This window comes from Petromyzon marinus, chromosome 68, assembly GCF_048934315.1.
Source record: "Petromyzon marinus isolate PM22_M1 ecotype Great Lakes invasive population chromosome 68, UKy_Petmar_22M1.pri1.0, whole genome shotgun sequence".
NCBI classification, from domain to species: Eukaryota; Metazoa; Chordata; class Hyperoartia; order Petromyzontiformes; family Petromyzontidae; genus Petromyzon; species Petromyzon marinus.
Window position 1 is genome coordinate 5,940,956 of NC_133734.1, and position 22,384 is coordinate 5,963,339.

At 50.0% G+C, this 22,384-nt stretch overlaps 1 protein-coding gene across 3 annotated transcripts; it reads left to right on the forward strand.

Annotated features, from left to right (window-relative positions):
• The first annotated feature begins 733 nt into the window (after positions 1-733).
• ILKAP (ILK associated serine/threonine phosphatase) lies at positions 734-21,969 on the forward strand. 3 transcript variants are annotated; one of them, XR_012930394.1, is made up of 11 exons: positions 734-1,209; positions 3,808-3,924; positions 4,799-4,916; positions 6,005-6,111; positions 8,596-8,689; positions 9,296-9,383; positions 15,051-15,178; positions 17,198-17,317; positions 18,359-18,440; positions 18,935-19,206; positions 19,264-21,969. XR_012930394.1 is itself a non-coding variant. In XM_032978871.2 (10 exons), the coding sequence occupies exons 1-10, from the start codon at positions 1,173-1,175 to the stop codon at positions 19,091-19,093; spliced, it is 1,050 nt and encodes a 349-aa protein (XP_032834762.1). In that variant the 5' UTR covers positions 734-1,172; the 3' UTR covers positions 19,094-21,969. The 3 variants fall into 3 exon arrangements, 2 of the variants coding, with proteins under 2 accessions (XP_032834762.1, XP_032834764.1); XM_032978871.2 differs by having other exon boundaries at positions 18,935-21,969; XM_032978873.2 differs by having other exon boundaries at positions 736-1,209; positions 4,802-4,916; positions 18,935-21,969.
• Positions 21,970-22,384: the final 415 nt, after the last annotated feature.

The window sequence follows — 22,384 nt, forward strand, 5'->3', positions numbered from 1 at the left end:
AGTGGATGAGCGAGTAAGTGGATGAGTGAGTGAATGAGTGATTGGATGAGTGAGTGGATGAGTGAGTAGTGTAGCGGTTAGCGCGCTGCGCTATGAACCTGGCGACCCGGGTTCGATTCCCGCTCACGGCCAACACCTGTGACGATTATCTGAACCGGTCCTGGACCTCCCCTAGGTCGACTCAGCCTCAAATGAGTACCTGGTGCGGTGTGTAAACATTGTCACTGGGGAGACAAAGGCGGTCGGGCGTGGTGCTGGCCACCCACCCCCTTGTGTACCGTTCCGACCTTCATAGGTGCTCGCTAACGGCACTTGCCCCTACAGTCTGTTAACGGGGGATCTTTGTCTTTGTTTGAGTGAGTAGATGCATGAATGAGTGAGTGGATGAATGAGTGAATGAATGAGTGTATGAATGAATGAATGAGTGAGTGGATTAATGAGTGAGTGAGTGGATTAATGAGTGAGTGAGTGGATGAATGAATGAATGTGTGTTCTAGATTTAAAGCTTTCGTGACTGCTAGGATCCATACTCTTTGGTTCTATTGGGTAAAGTCACGTAGGTAGGTGAAAATAAAATAACAAAAAATCACGACGTTTCGGCCACAACACAAGCGGCCTTCATCAGGTGAAGGGACTGTCTGGAGGACAGCGCTGGAGTGAGAAAAGCCACGCTTAGATCACGACCTTTAAGCTGTGTGAGAAAAAAACAAAGCGCCTTGTGATCGCAGCTTAAAGGTCGTGATCTAAGCGTGGCTTTTCTCACTCCAGCGCTGTCCTCCAGACAGTCTCGTCCCTTCACCTGATGAAGGCCGCTTGTGTTGTGGCCGAAACGTCGTGATTTTTTGTTATTTTATTTTCACCTACGTGACTTTACCCAATAGAACCAAAGAGTAATAAATGAGTGGGTTAATGAATGAGTGAGTGGGTTAATGAGTGAGTGGATGAATGAATGAATGTGTGGATGAGTGAGTGACTTTATTGGACGTTGGAACAGAGATCTGCACCAGAATTCGGGTCCGACCCACCACTACACCGGACCCAGTTCTAGAACGCGGCAGAAAGAGTCTCAGAGAGAGAGCGCCCTGGGTGTAAAACGAACGCGGTGCAAACCCGATTCCGGAACCGGCGCCTTTAAGCTGACTAATAACAAAAATAAATAAAGAATACAAAGCATGGATCTGTTCGGAGACTTACCAGAGCCAGCTGCAGGTACAGTTATAATTTGTATTTTTTTCTAAACAATAACGCTAACAACGAATAGTCACGGTGGGTTTTTTTGTTGGTAACTTTGATGACTGTGAGGTGCAGTTATCGCAAGGAAACGACGACAACGAAGAAATATTTTAGATTATTTTGCCAAGTTGACTAGGCCTCGCGCTCGAGGTCACCGTGCTCGGATAGAACCCCCCGGCCGGGGTCCAGTGACTCCACTGCCCGCCCGAGGTGGCCAGGCGAGGCCGAAGGTTTCGGCCTAGCACATTACTTTTTTTTAAATATTTTTTTTATTGAAACAAAAAAATGCAAATCGTGAAACTATTAAAATTACAATATATATGTTTAACTCCCCCTTTCCACGATACCATTTTAGATATGTATTTTATAAAACTGTTAAGTGCCGGCGCCTTACGGTACGACAGAGAACGCCAAAAGGCTTAACGTCGATTTAACGTTAATTTAACGTCAATTTATCATCGATTTAACGTTAATTTAACGTCAATTATCGTCGATTTAGCGTTGATTTAACACGTAGTAAGAGACTTTCGCGACCAATATCCACAATAGACACACACAGACACACACTAGACACAAAGACACACTGACACACACAGACACTCACACAGATACACAGACACACACAAACACAAAGACACAGACAGACACACAGACACAGACACAAAGACACAGACAGACACACAGACAAACAGACATACACACATACACTGACACACACAGACACACACAGACAGACACACACAGACATACACAGACACACGGACAGACACAAAGACACAGACACACAGACACAAAGACACGGACACACAGACACACACACAGACACAAGGACACAGACACAAAGACACAGACAGACACACTGACAGACACAGACACACACACACAGACACATAGACAGACACAGACACAAAGACAGACACAGACAGACACACTCACAGACACTGACACACACAGACACACACAGACACACTGACACACACACAGATACACAGACAGACACACAGACACACTGACACACACACAGATACACAGACAGACACAGACACACACACAGATAGACAGACACACACACAGACACATAGACAGACACAAAGACAAAGCTCCCCCAGGTAGCCTCTAGCAGGCTGTAGGGGCAAGTGCTGCTAGTAGCGAGTAGCAGCATCACCTATGAAGGCTACCGGCACTGTGGCTACACACACAGAGGGGGTGGGTGACCAGCACCACCACCACCACGCCCGGCCGTCTTTGTCTCTCCCCCAGTGCTAGCGATGTTCACTACACCACCACCACTACACCACCACCGCTGCACCACCGCTACACCACCACCGCTACCCCACCACCGCTACACCACCACCACACCACTACACCACCACCACTACATCACCACTACACCACCACCACTACACCACCACTACACCACCACCACTACACCACCACCATACATCACCACCACAACCACTACACCACCACCATACATCAACACCACGACACCACCACCTCATTTGAGGCTGAGTCGACCTAGGGGACGAGGGAATCGAGCTCCGGTGCCAACTCGTTACTTGTACAGCACTAGACCGGTGTGTTGGAGAGCAACAGCCCACTGCAGCATTTACACTTATATAGTAGTGTATAGTGTAGTGTATAGTAGTGTATAGTGTAGTGTATAGTAGTGTATAGTGTAGTGTATTGTACTGTATAATGTAGTGGATTGTGTGTATAGTGTAGTGGAAAGTGTAGTTTATAGTCTATGGTAGTGTAGTGTATAGTGTAGTGTATAGTGTAATGTATAGTTTAATGTATAGTATATTGTATAGTCAATGGTAGTGTAGTGTATAGTGTAGTATTGTGTAGTGTATAGTGTAGTGTATAGTGGAGTGTTTAGTGTAGTGTATAGTGTAGTGTTTAGTATAGTGTATAGTAGTGTAATGTATAGTGTAGTGTATAGTGCAGTGTATAGTAGTGTAGTGTATAGTAGTGTATAGTGTAGTGTTTAGTAGTGTAGTGTATAATAGTGTATAGTGTAGTGTATAGTAGTGTATAGTGTAGTGGATTGTGTGTATAGTGTAGTGGAAAGTATAGTTTATAGTCTATGGTAGTGTAGTGTATAGTGTAATGTATAGTTTAATGTATAGTGTATTGTTTAGTATAGTGTAGTGTTTAGTAGTATAGTGTAGTGTATAGTGTAGTATATAGTAGTGTAGTGTATAGTGTAGTGTTTAGTGTAGTGTTTAGTGTAGTGTTTAGTGTAGTGTATAGTGTAGTAGTAGTGTAGTGTATAGTAGTATAGTGTAGTGTATAGTGTAGTATATAGTGTAGTAGTAGTGTAGTGTATAGTAGTGTAGTTTATAGTGTAGTGTATAGTGCAGTGTGTAGTGTAGTGTATAGTAGTGTATAGTGTAGTGTAATGTGTAGTGTATAGTAGTGTGTAGTGTATAGTGTAGTGTATAGTATAGTGTATAGTCGTGTATAGTGTAGTGTATTGTGTAGTGTATAGTAGTGTAGTTTATAGTGTAGTTTATAGTGCAGTGTTTAGTATCAGGTGACGCTAACGATGTCTCTGCCTGGGTGGGCTAGAGGGGGCTAAGGAACCGCCCGCCGCCGAAGACGCGGAACCCCGGGAAGATCAGCGCGGAGCGAAGAGGAAAGCGGAGCCCAACGCTGACGATCATGACGAGCCCGAACCCCACACAGGTACGTGTGTGTGTGGTGTAGTGTGCAGTCGCAGTTTGGTGTGTTAGTCTATAGAGTTGTGTAATGTGTAGTGTAGTGTATAGTCGTGTAGTGTATAGTGTAGTGTAGTATATTGCGTAGTGTGTCACGTATAGTGAATAGTAGTGTAGTGTATAGTAGTGTAGTGTATAGTAGTGTATAGTGTAGTGTATAGTAGTGTAGTGTATAGTCGTGTAGTGTATAGTAGTGTAGTGTATAGTAGTGTAGTGTATAGTCGTGTAGTGTATAGTAGTGTAGTGTATAGTAGTGTATAGTGTAGTGTATAGGTGTGTAGTGTATAGTATTGTAGTCTAGTGGTGTATTGTGTAGTGTAGTATATAGGGTAGTGTATAAGTCGTGTGTAGTGTATGATGTAGTGTATAGTAGTATAGTGTATTGTGTAGTGTATAGGGTAGTGTATAAGTCGTGTGTAGTGTATGATGTAGTGTATAGTAGTATAGTGTATTGTGTAGTGTATAGGGTAGTGTATAAGTCGTGTGTAGTGTATAGTAGTATAGTGTAGTGTATAGAGTAGTGTATAAGTTGTGTGTAGTGTATAGTGTTGTGTATAGGTGTGTAGTGTATATAGTGTATTGTGTAGTGTAGTATATAGGGTAGTGTATAAGTCGTGTGTAGTGTATGATGTAGTGTATAGTAGTATAGTGTATTGTGTAGTGTATAGGGTAGTGTATAAGTCGTGTGTAGTGTATAGGGTAGTGTATAAGTCGTGTGTAGTGTATAGTAGTATAGTTTAGTGTATAGAGTAGTGTATAAGTTGTGTGTAGTGTATAGTGTTGACCCCACCACCACCCCACCCACCCTACCCAACCCCCCACCGACCCCACCACCCCCCTAGCAGAGCCGGCCCTGCTGGAGCTGCGAGCCTTCGTGTCGGAGCGGAGGGGCGAACGCGACGAGATGCAGGACGCCCACACGGTCATCCCATCTCTCACGGAGCGACTACCCCGCGGAGTGTGAGAGTAGTGTAGTGTGTAGTGTAGTGTAAAGTAGTGTATAGTGTAGTATATGGTGTAGTGTATAGGATAGTAGTGGAGGGTGTAGTGTAGTGTGTAGTAGTGGTGTGTAGTAGTGTGTAGTGTAGTGTGTAGTGTTGTGTAGTGTAGTGTGTAGTGTAATGTATAGTGTAGTGTGTAGTGTAGTGTAATGTATAGTGTAGTGTGTAGTGTAGTGTGTAGTAGTGGAGTGTGTAGTGTATAGTGTAGTGTATAGTGTAGTGGAGTGTATAGTGTAGTGGAGTGTAGTGTGTAGTGTAGAGTGTAGTGTGTAGTGTAGTGTATAGTGTAGTGTGTAGTAATGCAGTGTATAGCAGTGTATAGTAGTATAGTGATGATTGATGACGATGATGATGATGATGACGACGATGATGCTGACGATGATGCTGACGATGAAGACGATGATGATGATGACGACGATGATGATGATGACGATGATGACGATGATGATGACGATGACGACGACGATGATGATGACAATGATGATGCTGACGACGATGACGATGACGACGATGACGATGATGATGACGATGATGATGATGATGACGATGATGATGATGATGACGATGATGCCGACGATAATGATGGTGACGACGATTATGCTGACGACGACGATGATGACGATGATGACGATAATAACGATGACAACGATGATGATGACGATGATGACGATGACGACCACGATGATGATGATGACGATAACGACGCTGACGATGATGATGATGACGACGATGACGATGAAGACGATGATGACGATGACGATGATGACGACGATGACAATGACGACGATGATAGCGATGACGACGATGATGACGATGATGACGATGATGACGACGATGATGACGATGACGACGATGATGTACATGATAACGATGATGATGACGATGATGTACGTGATGACGATGATGACGATGATGACGATGACGACGATGATGATGACGATGACGACGATGATGATGACGATGATGATAACGATGATGACGATGATAACGATGATGATGATGACGATGATGACGATGACGACGCTGCCCACGCCGCCCCCGTCCCAGCTCACGCCTCGCCTACTTCGCCGTCTTTGACGGCCACGGCGGCTCCCGTGCCTCCTCCTTCGCCGCCCGTCACCTCCACCAGCAGCTGCTGCTGTGCCTGCCCCAGGGTGAGGCCCACGCACGGCCACTACGGAATTAAAAAAAAAACAAAGATAATAAGAATAATAAAAATAATAAAAATAATGAGTAAAATGATATTAAGAATATAATAATTCTAAGAATAATACGAAAAAAAATAGTAAGAATAATATTAAGAATAATACGAATATGAATAATCATCAACACAGTGGCCAGGAGATGTTAACTACCTCACATGGTCTACAGGAGGTCATGGGTTCGATCCCAGAGTCTTACGATGCCTGCTGCTGCTGTATATTTGGAGTCTGCGTCACTCATCATCATCACGGTGGCTAGGGAGATGTTAACTACCTCACCTGGTCTACAGGAGGTCGTGGGTTCAATCCCGACCCTGGCAATGCCTGCTGCTGCTGTATATTTGGAGTCTGCGTCTCTCTCATCATCATCACGGTGGCTATGGAGATGTTAACTACCTCACTTGGTCTACAGGAGGTCGTGGGTTCGATCCCAGAGCCTCACGATGCCTGCTGCTGCTGCTGTATATTTGGAGTCTGCATCTCTCTCTCTCTCTCATCATCATCACGGTGGCTAGGGAGATGTTAACTACCTCGCCTGGTCTACAGGAGGTCGTGGGTTCGATCCAGACCCTGACGATGCTGCTGCTGCTGCTGTAGATTTGGAGTCTGCGTCTCTCTCTCATCATCATCACGGTGGCTAGGGAGATGTTGACTACCTCGCTAGGTCTACAGGAGGTCGTGGGTTCGATCCCAGTTCCTGACGATGCTGCTGCTGCTGTAAATTTGGAGTCTGCGTCTCTCTCTCTCATCATCATAACGGTGGCTAGGAGATGTTGACTACCTCGCCAGGTCTACAGGAGGTTGTGTGTTCTATCCCGACCCTGACGATGCTGCTGCTGCTGCTGCTGAAGATTTGGAGTCTGCGTCTCTCTCTGTGGATTTTGTCTCCGGGTCCTCCGGTTTTTCCCTCCACATTTAGAATCACCGTCCACCACGTGTTTTTAGAGTCTCTATGTATCTCTGTGTCTCTGTGCGTCTCTATGTATCTCTATGTTTATCTATGGATCTCTATGGTTCTCTGTAGGTCTCTATGGGTCTCTATGCATCTCTATGGGTCTCAATGTATCTCCGTGAATCTCTGTGTCTCTATGGGTCTCTATGCATCTCTATGTATCTCTGTGTATCTCTGTGTCTCTATGGGTCTCTATGGGTCTCTATGCTTTTCTATGGGTCTCTGTGGGTCTCTGTAGGTCTCTATGGGTCTCTGTAGGTCTCTATGGGTCTCTGTGCATCTCTATGGGTCTCTATGTTTCTCTGTGTATCTCTGTGTCTCTATGCGTCTCTATGTTTATCTATGGGTTTCTTTGGGTCTCTGTAGGTCTCTATGGGTCTCTATGCATCTCTCTATGTATCTATGTATCTCTGTGTATCTCTGTGTCTCTATGCGTCTCTATGGGTCTCTATGTTAATTTATGGGTCTCTATGCATCTCTGTAGGTCTCTATGGGTCTCTGTGGGTGTCTATCGATCTCGCTGGGTCTCTGTGGGTGTCTGGATCTTGCTGAGTCTTTGTGGGTCTCTATGGATCCCGCTCTGTCTCTGTGGGTCTCTGTGGGTCTCTATGGATCTCGCTGCGTCTCTAGGGTCTTTATGGATCTTGCTGTGTCTCTGTGGGTCTCTATGTGTCTCTGTGGGTCTCTATGTGTCTCTGTGGGTCTCTATGGATCTCGCTGTGTCTCTGTCGGTCTCTATATGATGTCTCTGTGGGTCTGTATGTGTCTCTGTGGGTCTCTATGGATCTCGCTGTGTCTGTGGGTCTCTATGTGATGTGTCTCTGTGGGTCTCTATGTGTCTCTGTGGGTCTCTATGTGTCTCTATATGTCTCTGTGGGTCTCTATGTGTCTCTGTGGGTCTCTGTGGGTCTCTGTGTCTCTATGTGTCTCTGTGGGTCTCTGTGGGTATCTATGTGTCTCTATGTGTCTCTGTGGGTCTCTATGTGTCTCTGTGTGTCTCTATGTGTCTCTATGGATCTCGCTGTGTCTCTATGTGTCTCTGTGTGTCTCTATGTGTCTCTGTGTGTCTCTATGGATCTCGCTGTTTCTCTGTGTGTCTCTATGGATCTCGCTGTGTCTCTGTGTGTCTCTATGGATCTCGCTGTGTCTCTGTGTGTCTCTATGTATCTCTATGTGTCTCTGTGGATCTCGCTGTGTCTCTATGTGTCTCTGTATGTCTCTATGTGTCTCTGTGTGTCTCTATGGATCTCGCTGTGTCTCTATGTGTCTCTGTGTGTGTCTATGTGTCTCGGTGTGTCTCTATGGATCTCGCTGTTTCTCTGTGTGTCTCTATGGATCTCGCAGTGTCTCTGTGTGTCTCTATGTGTCTCTATGTGCCTCTGTGGATCTCGCTGTGTCTCTATGTGTCTTTGTATGTCTCTATGTGTCTCTGTGTGTCTCTATGGATCTCGCTGTGTCTCTGTGGGTCTCTTGCTGAGTTGCAGGAGCGGTGTCCGACCTGGACAAGGAGATCCGGAGGAGCCTCAGGGATGCATTCAAGCAGACGGACGCCGCTTTCCTCAAGCTGGCATCCAGCCAGTGAGTCTCCGTGTGAGCGTGTGTGAGTGTGTGTGTGAGAGAGTGTGCGTGTGTGAGTGTGAGTGTGTGCGTGTGTGAGTGTGCGTGTGTGAGTGTGTGAGTGTGAGAGAGTGTGTGAGTGTGAGTGTGTGAGTGTGTGTGTGAGTGTGTGTGAGAGAGTGTGAGAGTGTGTGAGTGTGTGTGTGAGTGTGTGTGAGAGAGTGTGAGAGAGAGTGTGAGAGAGTGAGAGAGTGTGTGAGTGACGGTGTCTGTGAGAGAGAGTGAGACTTCCTGTGTGAGTGTGTGAGCGTGTTTAAGATTGTTTGTGTGCATGCGCATGCGTGCGTGTCTGTGAGTGTGTGTGAGAGTGTGAGGGTGTCTGTGAGTGTGTGTGTGAGCGTGTGAGTGTGTGTGTGAGCGTGAGGGTGTCTGTGAGAGAGAGTGAGACTTCCTGTGTGAGTGTGTGAGCGTGTTTAAGATTGTTTGTGTGTGTGAGTGTGTGTGTGTGTGTCTGTGAGTGTGTGTGAGTGTGTGAGCGTGTTTAAGATTGTGTTTGTGCGCGTGCGTGCGTGTGCGTGCATGGAGGTGACGTTCCGTTGTTGTTCTTGTTGCGTTTTCTGCCCGCAGGAAGCCGGTGTGGAAGGACGGCACGACGGCCATCTGTGCTTTAATCGTCGACAACGTCGCCTACGTGGCCAACCTGGGGGACAGCAGGGTACCGAGTACACACGACACCGAGTACACACGGCACGGAGTACACACGGCACGGACTAAACACAGCATAGTCTGTGTGTGTCTCCGTGTGTGTGTCTGTGTGTGTCTGTGTGTGTGTGTGTGTGTCTATGTCGTGGGGAACGGTAGTGTAGCGGTTATCGCGCTGCGCTATGAACCTGGCGACCCGGGTTCGATTCCCGCTCACGGCCAACACCTGTGACGATTATCTGAACCGGTTCCGGGCCTCCCCTAGGTCGACTCAGCCTCAAATGAGTACCTGGTGCGGTTTGTAAACATTGCCACTAGGGAGACAAAGGCGGTCGGGCGTGGTGCTGGCCACCCACCCCCTCGTGTACCGTTTCGGCCTTCATAGGTGCTCGCTAATAGCACTTGCCCCTACAGTCTGTTAAGGCTATATGGGGGATCTTTGTTATCTTTGTGTGTCTATGTGTGTCTGTGTTTTTGTGTGTGTCTATGTGTGTCTGTGTGTCTATGTGGGGAGTGGTAGTGTAGCGGTTAGCGCGCTGCGCTATGAACCTGGCGACCCGGGTTCGATTCCCGCTCCTGGCCAACACCACTGACAATTATCTGAACCGGTCCTGGGCCTCCCCTATGTCGACTCAGCCTGAAATGAGTACCTGGTGCGGTGTGTAAACATTGCCACTAGGGAGACAATGGCGGTCGGTCGTGGTGCTGGCCATCCACCCCCTCGTGTACCGTTCCGGCCTTTATAGGTGCTCACTAACAGCACTTGCCCCTACAGTCTGTTAAGGCTACACGGGGGTTCTTTGGTCTTCTTTGTGTGTCTGTGTGTGTCTCTGTGTCTTTGTGTCTATGTGTGTATCTGTGTGTCTATGTGTGTGGCTGTATGTCTATTTGTGTCTGTGCGTGTGTGTGTGTCTATGTGTGTCTATGTGTGTCTGTGCATGTGTGTTTGTGTCTGTGTGTCTGTGTGTGTGTCTATGTGTGTCTGTGCGTGTGTGTGTCTGTCTGTGTGTCTGTGTGTCTGTGTGTCTATGTGTGTGTCTGTGTGTCTATGTGTATCTATGTGTGTCTGTGCGTGTGTGTGTGTCTATGTGTGTCTGTGTGTCTATGTGTGTGTGTCATCTGTGTGTGTGTGTCTATGTGTGTCTGTGTGTGTCTATGTGTGTCTGTGTGTGTCTGTCTGTGCGTGTGTGTGTCTATGTGTGTCTGTGTATGTCTGTGTGTCTGTCTGCGTGTGTGTGTGTCTATGTGTGTTTGTGTGTCTATGTGTGTGTGTCTGTGTGTGTGTCTATGTGTGTGTGTGTCTATGTGTGTGTCTATGTGTGTGTCTATGTGTGTCTATGTGTGGCCTGGAGTGATTGGAGGGCATGGGCCAGATCAGCTCAACAACAACGGTAGGATGCTGCTAGATTTTTGTGCAGCCCATGGACTTGTAATTACCAACACGCTGTTCCGGCATCGGCGCATCCACACAACATCATGGATGCATGCCGGGTCCAAGCAAGAACATCTGCTGGACTACATAGTGACGGACCAGCGGATGCGAGCCCATGTCCTTGACACCAGGACCTACCGTGGAGCTGATCTGCCCTCTGACCATCGACTTGTCATCTGTAAGATGCGCCGCCCATTCTTCCGCTCCGGTGGTGGGTGTACACCCAGGACCCCATTCCAACCAAAAGTGGCCTGGTCTCGGTTATCTGATGAAAGTTGCAAGCGAGAATTTCATCATCGCCTGTGGCTGGGGTTGGCATCGTTCCCCACTCCTCCTGATGTCGAGGGTAAATGGGCGAGGTTTAGAACTGTGACTCATGCGGCTGCAATGTCTGCTTTGGGTACGCGGTCAGGACCTCCCCAGAGACCCTGGCTGACAGAGCAGGTGTTCAGGATGGTTGAGAAAAAGCGACAGGCCCACTGTCATCGGCTACAGAATCCCACGTCAGAGAATGAGGAGGCTTACCGCAGCCTTCGCTCGGAGGTTCGGAGAGCCGTGAGGCGCTGCAAGGGTGGGTGGTGGTCGCGGGTTGCTGAGGAGATGGAGTCTGCCTCGGTGGCCCGCGATCACAAATCTCTATTTAACTCTATCAAAAAAGTAACCTGCAGTGCCATGCCTATTACCATCATTAGGGGAAAAAATGGTGATCCAATCTCTGACCCCCTGGAACAGGTTTGCAGATTTGCTGAGCATTTCTGTGAGGTCCTGGCGGAGGAAAAATCCCTCAGCCAGGAAAACATCGTGGCACAAAGTGAGGATGACCCTGCTGAGGCTGCGGTGCCTCAAATATTGGAAGAAGTCACCCCCTGTGAATGGCTGGCTGAAGTGCCATCTGTTGAGGAAGTACTGAGGGCGATCCGGAGTCAGACCAGGAAAGGCAGCGGGCAGAGATGATCTCCCAAGCGAAATGCTTAGGGAGGGTGGAGTTTGTGCACAGACTGCCCGATATGACATCATAACAACAGTCTGGATCACTGGACGGGTTCCGCAGGATTGGAAGGATGCCCTGGTGGTCCCCCTTTTTAAGAAGGGGGACCGCACAGACTGTAACAACTACAGGGGCATCTCACTCCTCAGTGTGCCGGGAAAGGTCCTGGCAAGGATTATTCAGCATCGCCTTTCCAGGCACGCTGAGGAGAGGCTTGCGGAGCCCCAATGCGGTTTCAGGAAAGGGTGGTACTGCACAGATGCCATATTTTCTGTCCGTCTGCTACAGCAGAGGTATAGGGAATTCCAACAAGACCTACATCTCTGCTTTATTGACCTGGTTAAGGCCTATGATACCATCAGTAGGCCTGGGCTCTGGGTCGTTCTTCGTGCTTTTGGAGTACCTGACCCTCTGCTCAAGATCATTAAGGACCTTCATGATGGTGAGCGGGCCCGGGTAAAACTACGTGGCCGGGAGTCAGAGCCATTCCCTGTACACCTTGGGGTGCGACAGGGATGTCCTCTGGCTCCCACATTATTTAACATCTATTTTGACCACGTAGTTCGTGAAGCCTTCAATAGCTGTACCGGGGGAATCTCCATATGGTACAGATATAATGGGAGGCTGATCGATGCCCGGGTGCGGTCAAGGGATGGCTCCCTATTGCTTAACCACGTTATGTATGCTGATGATTCGGTAATAGCTGTTCATTCAGAGGAGGAGTTGGAGGCGCTGCTGCTGAGACTGGAGCGTGCCACTAAGAGGTGGGGCCTTACCATCAGCCCCACCAAAACTAAGCACCTGCCTGGGTATTTTGTACCATCGGACACTCCACCCCCACAACTCCCAATCGGTGATGGGGCAGTTGTCGAGAAAGTGGAGAGTTTCCCATACCTGGGCAGTGTGCTTATGACTGGCTCCAGTTTAACAGCAGAGGTCTCACTCCGAATCAGTCGAGCGGCAATATCTTTTCATCGGTTGCGTAACGCTGTGTGGAAGCTACCTGGTCTGTCGCTCCGCACTAAGCTTCAGGTCTTCTCGGCCACGGTCATTCCCTCCCTTCTCTACGCTTGCGAAACGTGGACCCCCCTAATGGAACATCTTCGCCGGTTAGAAACATTTAGGCTGGCCTGCCTACGATCCATCCTGGGTTTAACCAGACTGGATTGTGTGAGGAGCTCACAAATCCTTGAAAGATCTGGGCAGGGTCCCATCGGTGAGCTCCTCCGGCAGGCAAGGCTGCGATGGCTGGGTCATGTAGCCCGCATGCCCAGCCACCGCATGCCGAAACAGCTTTTGTTTGGCCGGATTGAGGGGGCTAAGCGGGCGCGGCACGGGCTAGAGAAGAGATGGAGTGATGTGGTACAGGAGGACGTGGAGCTGAGTGGACTTGCCGATGACTGGTACCAGCGGTGTCAAGATCGGCCTCTGTGGAGGAGGCTCGTGAAGGATGCTACTGGGCAGTTGGAGGCAGTCGCCCTCCAACAACAACGGAGGGCGGAGGAGCGACGCTCACAACAGCGAGCGGAGCGCCGGGTGGCTAAAGCACAGCAGGTTGGCACAGTAGGGGGCACAGGTGGTGCATCAGCCAGTCATCTCAGTCAGTCGACCCGTGGCACCTGGGTCTGCCCCGTGACCTCCTGCCAGCGGGCGTTCGACACTTCACGTGGCCTCAGGGTGCACATAGCCTGGCACAAGCGTCGTGGTGACGTCACCGCCACTTAGTGGCGAATGGCGGTTGTTGTTGTTGTCTGTGTGTGTGTGTCTGTGTGTGTGTCTATGTGTCTGTGTGTGTCTGTGTGTCTATGTGTGTCTGTGTGTGTGTCTATGTGTCTGTGTGTGTCTGTCTGTGTGTGTGTCTGTGTGTGTCTATGTGTGTCTGTCTGTCTATATGTGTGTCTGTGTGTGTGTCTGTGTGTCTGTGTGTGTGTCTTTGTGTGTGTCTGTGTGTGTGTCTGTGTGTCTGTGTGTGTGTCTTTGTGTGTGTTTGTGTGTGTGTCTATGTGTGTCTGTGTGTGTGTCTATGTGTCTGTGTGTGTGTGTGTGTCTGTGTGTTTATGTGTCTGTGTTTCTATGTGTGTGTGTGTGTGTCTATGGGTGTCTGTTTGTCTATGTGTGTGTCTATGTGTTTCTATGTATGTGTGTGTGTCTATGTGTGTCTGTCTGTGTCTGTGTGTCTATGTGTGTCTGTCTGTGTCTGTGTGTCTATGTGTTTCCGTCTGTGTGTCTGTGTGTGTGTCCGTGTGTGTGTGTCTATGTGTTTCTATATGTGTGTGTCTTTGTGTGTGTGTTGTGTGTGTCTATGTGTGTCTGTGTGTGTCTATGTGTGTGTGTCTATGTGTGTGTGTCTGTGTGTCTATGTGTGTGTCTATGTGTTTCTATGTATGTCTGTGTGTGTCTCTGTGTGTCTGTGTGTCTACGTGTGTCTGTCTGTGTGTGTGTCTGTGTGTGTGTCTGTGTGTGTGTCTGTGTGTCTATGTGTGTGTGTCTGTGGGTCTATGTGTGTCTGTGTGTTTCTATGTATGTCTTTGTGTGTCTGTGTGTCTACGTGTGTCTGTCTGTGTCTGTGTGTGTGTCTGTCTGTGTGTGTGTGTCTGTGTTTCTATATGTGTGTCTTTGTGTGTGTCTGTGTGTGTCTATGTGTGTCTGTGTGTGTCTATGTGTGTCTATGTGTCTATGTGTGTGTCTATGTGTTTCTATGTATGTGTGTGTGTGTGTCTCTGTGTGTTTACGTGTGTGTGTGTGTCTGTCTGTGTGTGTGTCTGTGTGTCTATGTGTGTGTGTCTGTGTGTCTATGTGTGTGTCTATGTGTTTCTATGTATGTCTGTGTGTGTCTCTGTGTGTCTGTGTGTCTACGTGTGTCTGTGTGTGTCTGTGTGTGTGTGTGTCTATGTGTTTCTATGTATGTGTGTGTGTCTTTGTGTCTATGTGTGTGTCTATGTCTTTCTATTTATGTGTGTCTTTGTGTCTATGTGTGTGTCTATGTGTTTCTATGTATGTGTGTGTGTCTCTGTGTGTCTACGTGTGTCTGTCTCTGTCTGTGTGTGTGTGTGTCTGTGTGTGTGTCTTTGTGTCTATGTGTGTGTCTATGTGTTTCTATGTATGTATGTGTGTCTCTGTGTGTCTACGTGTGTCTGTCTCTGTCTGTGTGTGTGTGTGTGTCTGTGTGTGTCTGTGTGTGTGTCTGTGTGTGTGTGTCTGTGTGTCTATGTGTGTGTGTCTGTGTGTCTGTGTGTGTGCGGCGCCCCCCCCCCCCCCAGGCCGTGCTGTGCCGCGCCGCGGCGTTGCCGGGCTCCCAGGCCGTGCTTGCCGTGCCGCTGAGCCGCGAGCACAGCGCGGTGCAGTACGAGGAGCGCATGCGGCTCCAGCGCGCCGGCGCCACGGTAAGGTATGGCCTGGGCAGAGGAGCTTCACGTGGTGGTGGTGGTGGGGGGGGGGGTGGTGGTGGGGGTGGGGGTCGCGGGGGTGTTGGTGGTGAAGGGGGTGGTGGTGGTGGCGGGGGTGGTTTCAATCTTGACCTCCGGTGACGTACGTGTCTGCGCATGTGTGTGTACGTGTGTGTACGTGTGTGTGTGTACGTGTGTGTGTGTGTGTACTCCGAATCAGTCGAGCGGCAATATCTTTTCATCGGTTGCGTAACGCTGTGTGGAAGCTACCTGGTCTGTCGCTCCGCACTAAGCTTCAGGTCTTCTCGGCCACGGTCATTCCCTCCCTTCTCTACGCTTGCGAAACGTGGACCCCCCTAATGGAACATCTTCGCCGGTTAGAAACATTTAGGCTAGCCTGCCTACGATCCATCCTGCGTTTTACCAGGCTGGATTGTGTGAGGAGCTCACAAATCCTTGAAAGATCTGGGCAAGGTCCCATCGGTGAGTTCCTCCGGCAGGCAAGGCTGCATGCCCAGCCACCGCATGCCGAAACAGCTTTTGTTCGGCCGGATTGAAGGGGCTAAACGGGCGCGGCACGGGCTAGAGAAGAGATGGAGTGATGTGGTACAGGAGGACGTGGAGCTGAGTGGACTTGCCGATGACTGGTACCAGCGGTGTCAAGATCGGCCTCTGTGGAGGAGGCTCGTGAAGGACTCTATTGGGCAGTTGGAGGCAGTCGCCCTCCAACAACAACGGATGGTGGAGGAGCGACGCTCACAACAACGAGCGGAGCGCCGGCTGTCTAAAGCACAGCAAGTTGGCACAGTAGGGGGCACAGGTGGTGCACCAGCCAGTCATCTCAGTCAGTCGACCCGTTGCACTTGGGTCTGCCCCGTGACCTCCTGCCTGCGGGCGTTCGACACTTCATGTGGCCTCAAGGTGCACATGGCCTGGCACAAGCGTAGTGGTGACGTCACCGCCACTTAGTGGCGAATGGCGGTTGTTGTGTGTACATGTGTGTACGTGTGTACGTGTGTGTATGTGTGTATTTGTGTGTACGTGTGTGTGTATGTGTGTGTAGTACGGCAAAAACAACCAACCCCCTACCTCCTGGTGGTGCCGGACGGCAACGGTGTGGTGGGCAATGCTGTGGGGGGAGGGCCAACTGAGATGGCCTTTCCCCTCATGGCGTTGGTAACCACCACAGTGGCCAAATGGGGTGCGAGGGGCTGGTAACCCCTCCACCTTTAATTAATTACCACAAAACCACATCTAAAATATCAAATTAATAAGATTGTGCCGGAGGGCCCCTGGGGGACATGCGTCTATGACGTCTCCTGGCCAAACCTCATTTGGCGGAGCTAGGAGATTGAATCTCTACCCTCGGGGCTCCTACAGAAACAACAAAAAGCCACTGAGTGTGGCCACGTGGAATGTTTGAACGCTCACTACGGAGGAGAGGCTGCCACTCCTCTGTCGGGAGCTGGACTGGTACTGCCTGGATCTCTGTGGCATACAGGAGGTCCAGTGGACCGGCTCTGGCTCCTGCCACTATGAGGGGTGGATAATCCTCTACTCGTGGCAGAAGACTACCAATCAACAGGGAACGAGCGGAGCGCCGGGTGGCTAAAGCACAGCAAGTTGGCATAGCAGGTTGGCACAGTAGGGGGCACAGGTGATGCACCAGCCAGTCATCTCAGTCGACCCGTGGCACCTGGGTCTGCCCCGTGACCTCCTGCCAGCGGGCGTTCAACATTTCACGTGGCCTCAAGGTGCACATGGCCTGGCACAAGCGTTGTGGTGACGTCACCGCCACTTAGTGGCGAATGGCGGTCATTGTTGTCGTTGTGTATGCAAACTCCTCATATACAGCAGCAAGGCATCGCCAGGGTCCGGGATCGAACCCACGAACCTCCCGCGTACCAAGCGAGGGAGTCAACATCTCCCAGGCCACCGCTGCTGCCCTCTATGTTGAGGTTGTGGAGTGGGGCGAGCGTTGCGTACTGTGCGCGTGTCCTTGCCAACGGCGGTGAACGCAGGGACGGTCGAGTGCTGGGCGTGCTCGAGGTGTCTCGGTCGATCGGCGACGGGCAGTACAAGCGGTGCGGTGTCATCTCGACGCCCGACATCAGGCGATGCCAGCTCACGGCCAACGACAGGTGCAGCACACGCAGAGACACGCGGAGACACGCAGCACTCGCAGACTCGCAGAGACACACAGCACGCACAGACACGCGGAGACACACAGCACGCAGAGACATGCAGCATGCGCAGACACGCAGCACGTGCATACACTCAGAGACACGCAGAGACACACAGCACGCACAGACACGTAGAGACACGCAGCATGCGCAGACACGCAGCACGCGCATACACTCAGAGACACAGAGACACGCAGAGACACACAGCACGCACAGACATGCAGAGACACACAGCACACGCAGACACGCAGAGACACGCAGCATGCGCAGACACGCAGCATGCGCAGACACACAGAGACACGCAGAGACACACAGCATGCACAGACATGCAGAGACACAGCACGCGCAGACACTCACAGACACACAGCACGCGCAGACACGCAGAGACACACAGCACACGCAGACTCGCAGAGACACACAGCACACACAGCACACATACAGATACCCAGAGACACACAGCACATACGCGTACTGGAACCGCAGTTTTTATTTGTGTGCGTACGTTGAACTGATTATTGTGCCGTACGTGGTCCAGTCGTGCTGATCAGACGTGTCTGTGTCTTTGTGTGTCTGTGTGTCTGTGTGTGTCTGTGTGTCTTTCTGTGTGTGTGTCTTTGTGTGTCTGTGTGTCTTTCTGTGTGTGTGTCTGTGTGTGTGTGTCTTTCTGTGTGTGTCTTTCTGTGTGTGTGTCTGTGTGTAACTGTGTCTGTGTGTGTCTGTTTGTGTGTGTCTTTCTGTGTGTGTGTCTGTGTGTCTGTTTGTGTGTGTGTCTTTGTGTGTCTGTGTGTGTCTGTGTGTGTCTTTCTGTGTGTGTGTCTGTGTCTGTGTCTTTCTGTGTGTGTCTGTGTGTCTTTGTGTGTCTGTGTGTGTCTGTGTCTTTCTGTGTGTGTGTCTGTGTCTTTCTGTGTGTGTCTGTGTGTGTCTGTGTGTCTTTGTATGTGTCTGTGTGTAACTGTGTCTGTGTATGTGTGTGTCTGTGTGTCTGTGTGTGTGTCCCAGGTTCCTTCTGCTGGCGTGTGATGGTCTCTTCAAGGCGTTCACCGCTGACGAGGCGGTCTCCTTCATCAACAAGAGCCTGGAGGTGCAAACACATCTCACTCTATCTTGATTTGAAGCTTTCGTGACTGCAGGAATCCATATTCTTTGGTTCTTTCGGTAAAGTCACGTAGGTAGGAAAATAACAGTTCACGATGTTTCGATCGCAACACAAGCGATCGTCATCAAGTGGGACAACCACAGCAAGAAAAAAAACCTACTTCAGCAGTTTTTCTCACGGCCACCAGCAGTGACAGTTACTTGAACCGGTGCTGGGCATCCCCTAGGTCGACTCGGCCTAAAATGACTACCTGGTATAGCAGCAGTGTGTAGTAAACATCGCTAGCACTGGGGAGACAAAGGCGGCCGGGCGTGGTGCTTGGCCACCCACCCCCTCGTGTGCCACAGTGCCGGCTTTCATAGTGCTGCTACTCGCTAACAGCACTTGTCCCCTACAGTCTGGTTACAGGCTACACGGAGGATCTTTTGTCTCTTTATCTTTCTGTGTCTCTGTGTGTCTGTGTCTCTGTGTTGTCTCAGGTTCCCGAGGGGTCCTCCTCGTCGTCCTCGTCGTCCTCGTCTGCGCGTGCCGAGCGCTGGGCGAGTTCGTGCGTCCGCGTGACCACCGAGGCGGTGCGCCGGGGGAGCGCCGACAACGTCACGGCCGTGCTGGTCCAGCTGCACTCGCCCCCGCAGTGACGTCATCGCCGGTGACGCCCCGCCCCCGCAGTGACGTCATCGCCGGTGATGCCCCGCCCCCGCAGTGACGTCATCGCCGGTGATGCCCCGCCCCCGCAGTGACGTCATCGCCGGTGACGCCCCGCCCCCACGCAGTGACGTCATCGCCAGTGACGCCCCCCCCCCCGCAGTGACGTCATCGCCGGTGACGTCCCCCCGCGCAGTGACGTCGTCGCCGGTGACGTCACCGACAACGTGGCCGGCAACGTCACGGCCGTGCTCGTCCCAGCTGCGCTCGCCCCCCCCGCCAGTGACGTCATCGTCGTCGACACACACGCGCACACACATAGACACACACACAGACATCGGTACGCACACACACACATAGATACACAGTCACACAGACAAACAAACACTACACAGACACACACACAAAGACCCACACAACGACACACAAGAGATCCCCCAAATAGCCTGGACAGACTGTAGGGGCAAGTGCTGTTAGCGAGCACCTATGAAGGCCGGAACGGTACACGAGGGGATGGGTGGCCAGCACCACGCCCAACCGCCTTTGTCTACCTAGTGGCGATGTTTACACACCGCATCAGGTACTCATTTGAGGCTGAGTCGACCTAGGGGAGGCCCGGGACCGGTTCAGATAATTGTCACCGGTGTTGGCCGTGAGCAGGAATCAAACCCGTATCGCCGGGTTCATAGCGCAGAGCGCTAACCGCTACACTACCGCTCCCCCCAAAGACACACACACACAACGACGCACACACAAAGACGCGCACACACAAAGACACACACACAGACACACATAGACACACAGGTCCTTAATGATCGTGAGCAGAGGGTCAGGGACTCCGAAAGCACGAAGAACAACCCAGAGCCCAGACCTACTGATGGTATCATAGGCCTTGACTAGGTCAATAAAGCAGAGATGTAGGTCTTGTTATAATTCCCTACACCTCTGCTGTAGCAAATGGACAGAAAATATGGCTTGTGTGCAGGACCGCCCTTTCCTGAAATCGCATTGGGGCTCCACAAGCCTCTCCTCAGCTTGCCAGGACCTTTCCCGGCACACTGAGGAGTAAGATACCCCTGTAGTTGTTACAGTCTGTGCGGTCTCCCTTCTTAAAGATGGGAACCACCAGGGCATCCTTCCAGTCCTGCGGAACCCGTCCAGTGGTCCAGACTGTTGTGATGATTTCATGTAGGGTATTCTGTGCACAAACGTCACCCTCTCTCAGCATTTCGCTTGGGAGATCATCTCTGACCCCTGTCTTTCCTGGTCTCAGACTCTGGATATCTTTCAGTACTTTCTCAACAGATGGCACCTCAGACAGCCACTTACAGGGGGTGACTTCCTCTTCCAGTATTTGAGGCACTGCAGCCTCAGCAGGGTCATCCTCACTTTGTGCCACGATGTTTTCTTGGCTGAGGGATTTTCCCTCCCCCAGGACTTCACAGAAATGCTCAGAAAATCTGCAAACCTGTTCCTGGGAGTCGGAGATTGGATCACCATTTTTTCCCCTATTGATGGTAATAGGTGTGGCGCTGCAGGTTACTTTTTTGATGGAATTAAATAGGATTTTGTGATCACGGGACGGTCATACATACATATTCACGCACACAGTCACAAAAACATACACACACACACCCACCGTCACACAAACATACAGACACACAAACACACAGTCTTGCTACTCACACGCGTTCTCACGGCCAACGCTCGCCGACCGGCAAATCCCTCGGGACGAATCTCGACGTCCGTACCACCACCACCACTACACCACCACCACCACCACTACACCAGCACCACCACCACTACACCACCACCACTACACCAGCACCACCACTGTCGTCGCTCTCTTGTCGTCACGCTAAGATCAAGTTCAGGTCGCGTGAACGCGTCGACGTCGTTAGAGCCCCGCCCACCGCACACCACACAGCCAATCGGTAAGGTTTGGTGTCACGGGAATGGAGCTCAGCCAGTTTGTGACTAGTACAGCACTAGTGTGTAGTTTATAGTGTAGTGTATAGTGTAGTGTATCGTAGTGTATAGTGTAGTGTATCGTAGCGTAGTGTGTAGAAGTGTAGTGTATAGTAGTGTATAGTAATGTAGTGTATAGTGTAGTGTATAGTAATGTAGTGTATAGTGTAGCATATGGTATTGTAGTGTATAGTGTAGTATACTAGTACAGCACACCAGCAAAGTTTGTGTTTAGTAATAGCCATTGTCTATACTTTTGAGGCATAAGCAATTACAAAGTAACAATTACTACCCAAGAACAAGAAGTCGTGTGTAGTGTATAGTTTATAGTGTAGTGTGTAGTTTAGTTTATAGGGTAGTGTATAGTGTAGTGTATCATAGTGTATAGTGTCATGTAGAGTAGTGTATACTAGTTTATGGTATAGTGTAGGGTATAGTGTATAAGAGTGTATAGTGGTGTATAGTGTAGTATACACTAGTTTATAGTGTAGTGTATATTGGTGGAAAGTAGTGTATAGTTTAGTGTACAGTAGTATAGTGTATAGTAGTGTAGTGTATAGTGTATATTGGTGTATAGTAGTGGTATAGTGTATGGTATAGTGTAGTGTATAGTAGTATAGTGTAGGGTAATGTAGTGTATGGTAGTGTAGTGTGTAGTGTAGTACACTAGTACAGCACACCGGTTGTATGTTTGAGAGCAAAGCCACGACTTTTACAATCCGATCACCGTGACGTTTCGCCGGTAATAACGACCGGCTCCATCAGGCGACAGCTGCGGATTTGTGGAGAAATCCTTCTGCTTTGTTGAATGAATAAGAGGGGATAGACGTGATGGCACCACTTGTGAGCGCTTCTTTAGGTGAGTTGGGAGGGGATTAATGCCAATAAATGACCGTGAGTATCCATTTCCGCGTGGGTTCCTCGTACGGTCATCAACGTACGTCAAGCACGCGCGCTGTGCAAGCGGTTCGTCGTAAGTGTGACTTCTGAGCCCGCATTTTGCCCTTCAAAGCGACGGTGTCGATGACTCGGGAGAGACACGGAGAATCGAGGATTCCATCTTAATCACGTGCGATTGAAAATCTAATAAAGAAAAAAATGCAAAACCCGGGACGTCAGCGGCGCCACGTGAGTTCTCCGCCACAGCTAACCAGGTTTTTAAAAATATATTTTTTTATACATTTTTATTAAAATTTCTATAATTTTTTTTTTATTCCCATGGCCACCAACTCGCCACGGCCGAGAGTCCCGGCCTAACCGCGTCCGGACTCGAACCCGGGTGGTGGTGGTTTTTTTTGGGGGGTTTCTTCGGACGA

Coding starts and splice junctions, on each gene's coding strand:
- ILKAP (XM_032978871.2), top strand. CDS start 1,173: ATGGATCTGTTCGGAGACTTACCAGAGCCAGCTGCAG. Junction 15,179..17,197: donor CGCGCCGGCGCCACGGTAAG/GTATGGCCTGGG, acceptor CGGTGAACGCAG/GGACGGTCGAGTGCTGGGCG. Junction 17,318..18,358: donor CAGCTCACGGCCAACGACAG/GTGCAGCACACG, acceptor TGTGTGTCCCAG/GTTCCTTCTGCTGGCGTGTG.